The following is a 12,077-nucleotide window of genomic DNA, read 5'->3' as shown; positions in this document are numbered from 1 at the left end:
TACTTGCTCAGACTCTCCTTTAAGAAGCAGAGAAGATGCTACAGCGTCAGAAGAAGCCGACTCTTCACACCAGGGGTCCCTCCACATACTTCGAGTTGCAGAGAGAGGAGTAAGACTGAGCATGTTTGTCCTCCTTAGCACATTTACTGATGTGTACACAGAAATACTGTTCAATAGAAACAGCAGGTGGCGCTACACTAACATTACTTTGGGAATAACTAGAGGTCTTTAAAGATGGCGTCCTCTCTGGAGCAGAGCAGGCGCCATAGATGCAGTGAGCATGATGTTTCAGACAGCAGGCACCTGGGGCTAATTTCTGTGATCAGCGTTAGGCCTCATGCACACAACAGTATTTTTTCACAGTCCGCAAAACGGGGTTCCGTTGTTCCGTGATACGTGTCCGTTTTTTCTTCCGTGTGTCTTCCTTGATTTTTGGAGGATCACCAGACCAGAAAAGTGAAAAAAAAATCTAAGTCAAGTTTGCCTTGAAAATGATGACAATCTTGTGTGCCCATTGACTTGAATGGGTCCGCGAACCGTTGTCCAGCAAAAAAATAGGACAGTTCATATTTTTGGGACGGACAGGAAACACGGATCACGGCCGCGGATGACAAACGGTGCATTTTCCGAGTTTTTAACGGACCCATTGAAAGTCAATGGGTCTGCAGAAAATCACGGAAAACGGAACAACGTACACGGATGCACATAACGGTCGTGTGCATGAGGCCTTATCGCGTCTGAAAAACCTGGAGCACTGCGCTCCTGGGCCTGAAAAGGCTCCTCACACAGCGATGCAATGTAGGTGTCACGAACCAGCGGGTGTGAACCCACTGTGCCACTGACTGGCTATACTCTGGAGGGGCGTTTCTAAGCAACTACCTGGTTTTCACTAGAGCCTCAGATGGCGAGAATAGACTTGAGCCGTTAGTTGCCAGGGTCTACTCCAGAGCAATCCCAGAGTCAGTGGCAGCTTGTCCAGGCAGACCGGGAGATACCTGGGTAGGTACCAGAAGTACACGTGTAGACAGGCAGGAGGGGTCATTACCAGGAGCAACAGTGCAGTACTGTAGAATGAGGCAGAGGCGTAGTCAGACAGGCAAAAGGTCAGGGCAAGCGGCACAGGTACAGGTCAGGCAATCCGGGTCGGCAACAGGAGAGACAAGGCAAGCAGGCAGGGATCAGAGTCCAGGAACAAAGTATAAGCGCATGAGAGTATCTGGAACCAACAAACTCAAGGATCTTGACACTGAGGCCTCTGGGAAGAGGGCTGAGCCACTTAAAGGAATTCTGCAGTTTTTTTTTAACTGCTGATCTATCCTCTGGATAGAGCATCAGCATCTGATCGGCGTGGGTCCGACACCCGGGACCTCTGCCGATCAGCTGTTTGAGAAGGCAGCGGCGCTGGCAGTAGTGTTGCGGCCTTCTCACTGTTTACTGCAGGCTCAGTGACGTCATGACTAGTAACACTGGCCTGGCCGCGGCTAAGCTCTATTCAAGTGAACAGAGCTTAGCCCCGCCCAGGCCATTGATGCTGGTCGTTACGTCACTGGGCCTGCGGTAAACATCGAGAAGGCCTTAGCGCTACTGCCAGCGCCGCTGCCTTCTTAAACAGCTGATCGGCAGGGGTCCCGGGTGTCGGACTCCCGCCAATCAGATGCTGATGATCTATCCAGAAGATAGATCATCAGTTTAAAAAAACTGCAGAACCCCTTTTAAATACCTGCAGGAGAGCCAGGGTTGGTCAGCGAGGTCACCTGACCTAACCCACACAGCCCAGAGAGTAATGCGCTCCTCCCTTACAGCAGTGTAACACAAAACCAGCCTACCTCATGCTGTGTCCAGGGCTAAGTGGAAGCTGTGGAGCAAATCCTTCTAAAGCAATACCACTTACAGAAACTGAGCCCAGAACTGCAGCAGTGAAATGGCAGGCAGTCACCGCTGAGCGCGGCGATAAGCAGGCATACAGCGACGTACAGCAGCTACTGTTACAGTAGGCCTGCAGGTGGCTGCTTTACATTGAATATAGTGAATTTTCTATTCAGTAATAATAATAATCTTTATTTATATAGCGCCAACATATTCCGCAGCGCCTTGCAATTCAGGGGTTCATGTACAAACAGTCATAAATAACATAGCAACAGACAAGTTAATTAATACAACAAGAGGAATGAGGGCCCTGCTCGCAAGAGCTTACAATCTGAGGGGATAGGGGTGACACAAAAGGTCGAAGTGCTTGTTATGTACGATAGTCCAGCCATCTTGGGAGAATAGGGGAGCAGATATAAAGCCACATGAGCTGGTCAGCAGCCCATATACTGAGTGCTTCTGGGTGCAGTGGAGGCTCAGCTTCAGGGAATGATAAATGGGCTATGGGAGGTTAGATCAAGGGAGGGGATAGGCCACCCTGAAAAGATGTGTTTTTAGCAAACGCTTAAAACTGTGCATGTTGGGATTAAGCCTGATTTCTTGGGGTAATGCATTCAATCCTATTACTGGATAGAAATGGTAAGCTGATGGTTGCATGTTGAGGTCCCCATGGGGGCGTAAAAAGGTAAAAAATAAATAAACGTTTTTAGAAATTTAAAAAAAGGTTAGCATTCAAATCAACCCCTTTCCCTATAATAAATAATAAAAAGTGAAGATCATAGACATTGCAGAGTCCCAAAATGCCAGAACTATTAAAATATAAACATATATATCTCGTATTAACGCCGTAATGGTTAATAAAATTCTGATTTGCATTTTTTTTGTCGCTTCATCTCCCCAGAAAAATGGAAAAAAAAGATCAAAAAGTCATACATACTCCAAAATTATATCACTGAAAACTACAGATCGCTCCACAAAAAAATTAGCCCTCACACAGATTCGTAGACTTAATATAAAAAAGTAATGGGTTCAGAATATGGTGATTTAAAAAATATTTTTCTTCCAAGGTTTTTATTTTTTTAAGTATTAAAACACAAGCAAAATTATATAAATGTGGTATCGCTGTAATCGTACTGACCAGTAGAATGAAAGTAACAGGTCCGTTTCACCACACAGGGAATGCAACAAAAACAAAACCCATAAATCTGTGGCAGAATTGTGTGTTTTTTTTCCCTGATTTCACCCTATTTTTCTCCAGCTTCCCACTATTTAATATGCAATATTAAATAGTGCTATTAGAGAGTACAACTTGTCCCGCAAAAAAACAGGCCCTCATATGGCCATGTGAAATGAATAATGAAACAGTTATGGCTCCAGAAAGGCAGGGTGGAAGAAAAAAAAAGTGAAAAACAGAAAAGGGGTTGATAAATCATTAGAACAAGCTGCCTCCACTAGAGGGAGCCAATAAGCTCTCTGTATACTGTTATAGGATGAAATAGGACAGTTGTATGCCTCTAGTGGTGTTCTGATTTGGAGCAGAAAAACAAAGCTCCAGCTGCTAGAAAGATGCAGTAAGGAATTACTTTGTAGAGAATTTTGGACATAAAACTACATGATGATAAAAGGTGGAGATTCCCTTTAAGTCAATGTAAAGCTATTATGAGTTGCATCAGCAGGAGCCTCCAACCTGATAGCAAGAGAGTAAAGAAATTATGATAAAATACACAAAAACGAAAAGAACAGTAATGAAGATGTATTACAAAGACAACTTGGATTTAAGATTTGCTTCACTTCAATGGAGTGCCCCGATGACAGAGTTCGGATCAGTGGGGGTCCCAGATATGTAAAAGTGAATCATTACATTAATGTTGTTGCTATGTCCATTCTCAGCTTCCTGTTTGATCTGAAAGAAAATGATGACACCTGTCGCCAAGCCCTTAAATCGGGATCTTTCTACCTATTCCACAATCTTTCACCACTTATCCGTAAGTCTGGAAACACCTTCTATACACCAGCAGTCAGCAGTCCAGGTGGGTAAGATTTTTCTCAATCCTTAGGCTCATGCATATTGGCATATTATGACACTGTGCAAACTCATAGAAAAGACTCAATACCCGTTTTTACAAAAGATGACATTGGCAGAATCACCATGATTTTGGACTATTAACTGCTGTAATACATGGGCGGTATTGCAGATAAGGAGTCCAGATTGCTATGTTTTATTTTTTCACGTCCCCTTTTTCTCTGCTGTAAATGTTTAAAGCTGCGCTGATATACATTGTCAGGTCTGCCGTGCTTGCGCACAGGAGTCCTTTGCACAGCAGTCCGGACTGTATATTGCAGCACAGCTTTGAGTGCTGACAGCAGGGAAACGCCAGTTTCTTGAACATATTTGAAAGTGTAACTGTACTATGTCATATCAAAGGTTTTGATTGGTGTGGGTCCAAGTGTTGACACTGCTCCCGATCACTAGAATGAGGGGAAAGAAGCACTCACATAGCGCTCTCTTCCCTCACTACAGAAGACAGGCTCAATAGAAAGTCTGTGAGCCCATCTTCAGTCCGTCTCCTACATCAAGTAGAGACAATATGTAGTCTGACATCTTTTATCTCCTTTCTAGTGATCAGTAGGGGTCTCAGCACCCGGACCCTACTGACCAAAATCTTTGCTATGTCACTATGACATATCAAAAGTTTTTTTTACAAGTACAAGTACACTTTAAAGGGGTTATCCCATCTTAGACAATGGGGGCATGTCGCTAGGATATGCCCCCATTGTCTGATAGGTGCGGGTCCCACCGCTGAGACCCGCACCTACAAGGAGAACAGAGCGGAGAAAGTGGAGGAGGGCGCACTGCGCATGCGCAGCCGCCCTCCATTCATTTCTATGGAGACGCCGAAAATAGCCGAGCGCTGGCTCGGCTATTTCCGTCGGCCCCATAGAAAGGAATGGGAGCGGTGGCCGGGCATGCACGGTGCGCTCCCATTCACTACAATGGGAGAGGCGGGGAGCTGTGCCTGGTGGTGGACGGAACCTGGGAAACCCGGGGTCCTCCAGCCACAACTCTCCCCGGCTCCGTTCTCGTTGTAGGTCCGGGTCCCAGAGGTGGGACCCGCACCTATTAGACAATGGGGGCATATTCTAGCGATATGCCCCCATTTTCTAAGATGGGATAACCCCTTTAAGAGATGCCATAGACTTTAGACTAAAGTTGATCAAAATGGATGATTACAACCAAAACTAATGTTCACCGGGTAAAATTTAACAACCGACCGATAACAGACCAACATTATCTGATAAGAAGTCGGCTGTGTTTGAAATTTTCCTCCGGTAGCTGGATGAAAGAGCTTTCATTGAAAGAAAAGATCGTTCATCGATGAAGAGCTCTTTCTTTGAAAGAATGTTCCCAGAAAGATCTTTCGTCCACCGTCCAGTTTATTTGAACATGTGTGGGCAGTCTGATCATCTGTAACGGCCAATATGGATTACACTGTGCACGGCCGTGTCTGCAAAATGGTCGTTCACCAGATCATTATCCAACTGCTGTTCAACCATCTAACTTCTATCTAATGTGTATGGACATCTCCAGGCATTACTTACATTTCTTGTTTCAACTAACTTGGGGATGGAAGAGCGTTTCAGCAACGTTTACTTATAATCCCTATAGTGCGATTTCTGCATACATAAGCTAAATAATCATTTCGGTTCAGTAGAATTTGTTAAAAACGTAATTTTAAAATATGCAAATTACCTTGCTACCAGCAAGTAGGGCGGCTACTTGCTGGTAGCAGCCGCATCCTCCGATCCTAAAGACGCCCCCTCCGTATGTTGATTGACAGGGCCAGGGAACAGGATCGTCCTCTGCTGGCCCTGTCTGCTATCAAGATCTCGCGTCTGCGCCATAACGGTATTCATTCGCTCGACCGCTCCATCCTCAATGCGCCTGCGCCGATGACGTCACATCTACACCCGGCGCAGGCGCATTGAGGATGGAGCGGCCGAGCGAGCGGCCGCCTCTCAGTGCGCCTGCACCGATTGAAGACAGGTACAGCGGGTGCAATATTTTGAATTCAAACAGGGCCAGCAGAGAACGATCCCGTTCCCTGGCCCTGTCAATCAACATGCGGAGGGGGCGTCTTTAGGATCGGAGGATGCGGCTGCTACCAGCAAGTAGCTGCCCTACTTGCTGGTAGCAAGGTAATTTGCATATTTTAAAATTGCATTTTTAACAAATTCTACTGAACTGAAATGATTATTTAGCTTATGTATGCAGAAATCGCACCAAAAATCTCACCCAAAAAAAAAACGGTTTAGTGGGATGACAGAAGCCCTTTAACCTTTCATCACTCTGCCGATTCCACCGTCTCAGCTGTGATCATATGACTGGTTGTGGGCTCCTCTGCTGAAGTCCGATGTGCTTCCATTTCTTCCCATTCAGCTGCATGTACCCTATGCGGATGAACAGCAAAACACAGAATCATGTCCGGTCAGGGCCTCAGCATAAGAGCTAGCAGCCCTTTGGGCAGTCACATGATCAGCAAAATTTTGAACTGGGCCACCCCCCCAGGAACTTCTTCGCAACCAACTTCTTCCGTGCAACCCCCACTCCTGTGGCCAGTCAAAATCGCTTTCTCAGACGATGCACAACAGCCGCTGTCCGTTTTCTACAGTGTCCCTGTATATAATGTGATTTTATAATGCTGTTGAGGGGCCCTGACAATAATATATTTTACTCCCCCTCCTGGATGGACCCCTCCTGAGTTCGGGCCCCAAAGCAGCCGCTTTCCCTGCTTCCCCTATAGCTACACCCCTGGCCCTAGGACATGTTACCCTATTGAAGTGTGCACTCTTTCCTGTAGAAATATTTAAGATGCTTCAGTACAGAATTGTTATCTTCATACATTGCTTCAGTACTATCATTTTGATGGGTCTTAGATTTACTGCAAGTCCTCGGTAGTTGTGGAAAAGACAAGTTCAGCTTCGAAGACTCGGTTCTGCTTGGTTGCTCAGAATCCTGTGTTACTGAGTTTGCTCTAGATCTTGGTAAGTTTTTTAATTTATCTATGATAATTAAGGCCCCTTTCACACGGGCGAGTTTTCCGCACGGATGCGATGCGTGAGTTGAACACATTGCACCCGCACTGAATCCCGACCCATTCATTTCTATGGGGCTGTTCACAAGAGCGGTGATATTTACGCATCACTTATGCGTTGCGTGAAAATCGCAGCATGCTCTATTTTGTGCGTTTTTCACCTAACGCAGGACCCATAGAAATGAATGGGGTTGCTTGAAAATCGCAAGCATCCACAAGCAAGTGCGGATGCGGTGTGATTTTCACGCACGGTTGCTAGGAGACGATCGGGATGGAGACCCGATCATTATTTTCCCTTATAACATGGTTATAAGGGGAAATAATAGCATTCTGAATATAGAATGCATAGTGCTGTGTGGAGGAACAGGACCTGTGGTGACGTCACTCCGGTCATCACATGATCCATCACCATGGTAAAAGATCATGTGATAGATCATGTGATGACCGGAGTGACGTCACCACAGGTCCTGTTCCTCCACACAGCTAAGATGAAGACAGAAGGAGATGCCGGCTTTGCGATCAAGTGGACTAAGGTGAGTTAATTTTTTAAATTTTTTTATTTAACCCCTCCAGCGCTATTTTACTATGCATTCTGTATTCAGAATGCTATTATTTTCCCTTATAACCATGTTATAAGGGAAAATAATACAATCTACAGAACACCGATCCCAAGCCCGAACTTCTGTGAAGAAGTTTGGGTTTGGGTACCAAACATGCGCGATTTTTCTCACGCGAGTGCAAAACGCATTAGTGTTTTGCACTCACGCTGAAAAATCGCGAGTGTTCCCGCAACGCCCGTGTGAAAGAGGCCTAAAGGCTAGAACACTCACCTAAGGTGTGTGCTATTACTTTAAGGCTCCATTCACACGTCCGTAACGTGTTTTGCGGATCCGCAGAACCGCAAAACACGGACACCGGCAATGTGTGTTCCGCATTTTGCGGACCGCACATCGCCGGCACTAATAGAATATGCCTATTCTTATCCGCAATTGCGGACAAGAATAGGACATGTTCTATTTTTTTCAGGGAACGGAATTGTGGACCCGGAAGTGCGGGTCCGCAATTCCGTATCCGGGCAGCACATCGTGCTGCTCTATAGAAATGAATGGGTCCGCAATTCCGTTCCACAAAATGCGGAACTAAATTGCGGACGTGTGAATGGGGCCTTAACTGCTGATTTGTGCTTCTGTGCCATAGTTGTCTTCTTCTGGGAGCTTCAGAGACCTTTTGACTCACATTGTGTAGTGAACATGGACAGCGGCAACAAAAGCCACGTACTGCTTGAATGATATGATAATTCTCAGATTTCTTTGTTTTCTAGGATCTTTGGAAAAATCTGCTTTAGAACAAGAACTTTCGGGGAAATTCACTGACATCAGGAATGCAATTGCAAAAATTGATGGAAAAATGGATGCAGAGAATTTATCGCTGCTATGCAGGGTATTACTACTGTGAAGAGCGTGCCTTAATTTTGTGTGTTTTCTTTATATATTGCACATATTCAAAATTCTGTCAATAATTCGGTTACCCAAAATGTATTTATTACAGGGAAAGTAAGTGCAAGGATAAAAGAAATACTTGGTCACTAAGGCCCAAACAGACCTGGTCCTTATAGGGTTAAAGGGGTTTTCTGGGATTTTTATATTGATGGCCTATTCTCAGAATATGAGATCATATGGCACCCCGCCGATCAACGTATGAAGAGGCTGCGGTGCTCGAGTGAGCGCTTAGGCCTCTTCCTAGGCCATTTGACGTCATGTTCATCGGTCACATAGCCAAGGCGCAGCTCAGTGTGATTTACGCCGATTTTTCATACCCCACATGGATCTAGAGATCCCCCATTCATTGCTCCAATTGCTGTTCTAGGTTTATATCTAGCTGGCAGCTCAAGGGACATATCCCTTTTGTTGCAGCTCAGGAGGTGTGTCCTTTCTGCTGCAGCTCTCTCCCTGTGACGGCTCAGGAGGCACTTGAGAGATGTAACCGAGCATGTATGTCCACCTCAGCGAGGTGGACAGAGAAATAAGAAAAAGAACAAACAGCAGGTGGCGCTGTACATATACATTTTTTATTTTATAACTCAGTGGCTATACAAAATGTTTAATTACATGCAATTACAAAAGTATTCAGATCCAGTGCTGGTTTGAAAACTGCAGAATATTTTTTGTGGGACAACCCCTTTAATTTTCAAAGTTCTTTATTTTCTTGGCTAGGTCAGACATTTAATGTCACAGACATATTGGAGCAGGGAACCCCATGCATCCAGCTGAATGGCCACAAGTATTATTTAATGGATTATGAGGCTAGTTAGAGTACTTTTGGTTTGCATACCTGTATGATGAATAGCTTTACAAGTCCCAACGAGGGGGCAATAACGTGCCCCCAGGAAAGCCATAGTAGTGTCTTGAATGTGTCATTCTTCCCTTAGGTCTTGAGGCTTGTTGGAGCAGAAATACAGAGCTGCCCAGGGCAGATATCTAGACGAGGTTGCACAGTGGGTGTAGTTTTCTCTTGCCCAGACTTGTACAAGTACTGTGCTGTCTCCTCACATATAATGGCCATGATCACATTTGACACGGATCATCTCTATTAGAATAAAGAATACTGCCAGTGGCTGTACACTTTTCTTAAGTGCATTGGAGATGTTTCAAGGCTCTTGCATCAGCACATCTGGTGGAGCAGTGAATGATCTCAGTACAACCTAATAGTCATGGTGTGCGGTGCTGGTGAAGCCCCTGACACTGAAAGGGTCTGACAGTAGGCGACACCTATTTTACAAACTGCCTGAGCTTGAGTTTTTTTTATAGTGGGAAGAACCTGTGGATGTATGCAATTACAATTAGGCTATGTCCTGTGGATTTTACGTGTGCAATCTGTTCACAACTATCTGAGAAATCTTTGTGTATATTAGGACATGCTGCAGCTTTTCAAGTCCACCACATGCTCTACTTGACCCTGTGAAGGAGGGAATTGATATTGCAAAGAGTGAAATCCACAAAGTATAGTCAAAGTCCACATGAAAATCTATGTGGGTATCTTGCGGATGTCAGCATGGATTTGCTATTTCATGTGAACATAGCCTTACAGCTCCAGAAAATGTGTAATATATCTACGATCAAAGACAGAACTGGCTCCTGTTGGTAAGGTAGGGCAGGATCTAGTAGAATTAAAGTAACCTTCTGCCTGGCCATTGATTTGCTTAATTTTGTTAAAGGGGTTTTCCCATTTTTAAAAAAAGGGATGGCAGATCGCTAGGATATGACATCCCTTTATGATCAGTGGTGGACTGTCCTCTGGAACACCCTCTAATCCTGGGAACTCAGTAGGTCTCATTGGTTTGGACCCCCTGAGGGGGGGCCTGGGAACTTAAAGTGGTCCTGGAAAAAAACTAAAAGTGGCTTAATTTTGTAGTTGGGTCCAAATTGACTGAAGGCAGAGTCAACACAAGTAGACAGAGCGGGCAATACCATGTTGTGGCATGATACCGCCTCAGCAGAGCCAAATACCACACTGCATCACAACATGCTGCACCAGCAACACAAAATGCCTCCCCAAAAACGGCCCCTCTGTGGTGGCCAGCACCAGCTGCCACGTTCTGTCCTACTTCAGTTGCCTCAGGATGGCAATACAGTTGAATTCAGGAGGGGAGCATCAGATCACTACTTGCCTGGCTGACAGCTGTGGGAAGGGCTCTGACAGCCTCCTGGGAAGTTTCCCTGTAGGGGGTATGGTCAATCCGCCCCAGATCCCCATCAGTAATGCCTTGGCAAACTCCATTAGCAATAGTTTACATAGGATTGCCTATTGCTTCTGTCTTGTAGGCACGGTCCCTTTTACAGTGGCATGATTCTCATCAATACTGCAGCAAATCAGGACAGCCAACCACCAAGAATGTCTCGGGGAGTAAGCGTGTGTGCCATGTTAATGGGTTGATCTACTACCCGCAGGTGAGTTAAAAGAGCTGGAACCTCACTTATTGTGACAAAATTATGCTGATCAAACATTGATTGGCTAAATTACAATTCCTACATTTCCTAAATCATTGAATTGATGTGCTCAATTGATGAGTTTGACCAGAATAGTCCAAAATTCAGATTTAATACTGGATCATTAAATGGGTTATCCGGTAATCATTATTGGTGACCTGTCCTCTGGTAGAGGTCCAACAGCTGGGACCCCACACATCAGCTGTTAGAAGAGGCCAGGCGCCCCGCGAGCTCTGCAGCCTCTTCCTAGGCCATGTGATGTCATTGTACATCGGTCACATGGCCTAGTTGCAGCTCAGCCCCATTCAAGTAAATGGGGCTGAGCTGCAATACCAAGCATTGCCGCTGTACTATGTACGGCACTGTGCTTGGAAGGCTGTTGATTGCCAGCTGCGCTCCCTAGACCTCTCGGGATCATGGGAACTCCCTGCTGGGACTTGGACCCCCACCAATCTGATAATGATGAGCTATCCTGAGGATAGGTCATCATTATCTGTCACTGGATAACCCCTTTAAAATGGTCTACAACTTTCAAACATCTTCTTCTGGGAACCCTAGAAATTTTCCGCCGTTTTGATTGACCATGAAAAATGTCCATTAATCACACAAATTCCACATAAAGTGGAAAGGGGATTTCTGTTGTCCTCAAACGCGTGTTTTATTTGGAGAGAAGCGCTGAATCTGAGTACCAGACGACTCCTACTTGTTGCTGTTCACAGTTGATTAGTTTTTTGTCGGCTTCGTGCACACAACCATATTGTTCATGTGAGCTATCTGCATTTTTTGTGGTTAGCACACTGACCCTGATCTGTATTTTCTGCAGATTATAGAACATGTCTTATTATAATCCGTTTTGCGGGCAAGAATAGTCATTTCTAGTAATGGGAGTGAGAAAAATGAGTGCACACAGAAGGTATCCATATTTTGCAGACCAAAATACTGAAATGGTCGTGTTCATAAGGCCTAATTCCAAGGAAATGAGAGTTCAGTTTGTTCAAGTTAAAATGACCTGAAAGTAGGGAGGTTAGCAATGAGAAAAGAAAGTGACACCTTATCAGTGTAACTAAGCAACCAAGCTATCTTTAGGTGATGTCACCTTTCTAGGCACTTCTTCAAATTGCAAAAGTTTATG

General features: G+C 45.0%; 1 protein-coding gene across 1 annotated transcript in view; it reads left to right on the top strand.

The window, feature by feature from the left end:
- Positions 1 to 12,077, top strand: part of NUDT13 (nudix hydrolase 13) — a 61,591-nt gene that overhangs the window by 42,337 nt on the left and 7,177 nt on the right. Inside the window, exons 3-6 of the mRNA XM_044298425.1 lie at positions 3,757 to 3,896; positions 6,802 to 6,909; positions 8,281 to 8,399; positions 10,781 to 10,906. Coding sequence (XP_044154360.1) covers positions 3,757 to 3,896; positions 6,802 to 6,909; positions 8,281 to 8,399; positions 10,781 to 10,906 — 493 coding nt within the window. The remainder of the gene's footprint in view (positions 1 to 3,756; positions 3,897 to 6,801; positions 6,910 to 8,280; positions 8,400 to 10,780; positions 10,907 to 12,077) is intronic.

Source organism: Bufo gargarizans, chromosome 6 (genome assembly GCF_014858855.1).
Source record: "Bufo gargarizans isolate SCDJY-AF-19 chromosome 6, ASM1485885v1, whole genome shotgun sequence".
NCBI lineage: Eukaryota > Metazoa > Chordata > Amphibia > Anura > Bufonidae > Bufo > Bufo gargarizans.
Note: the sequence above shows the minus strand (reverse complement) of the source record. Positions and strands in the feature narration are given on the sequence as shown.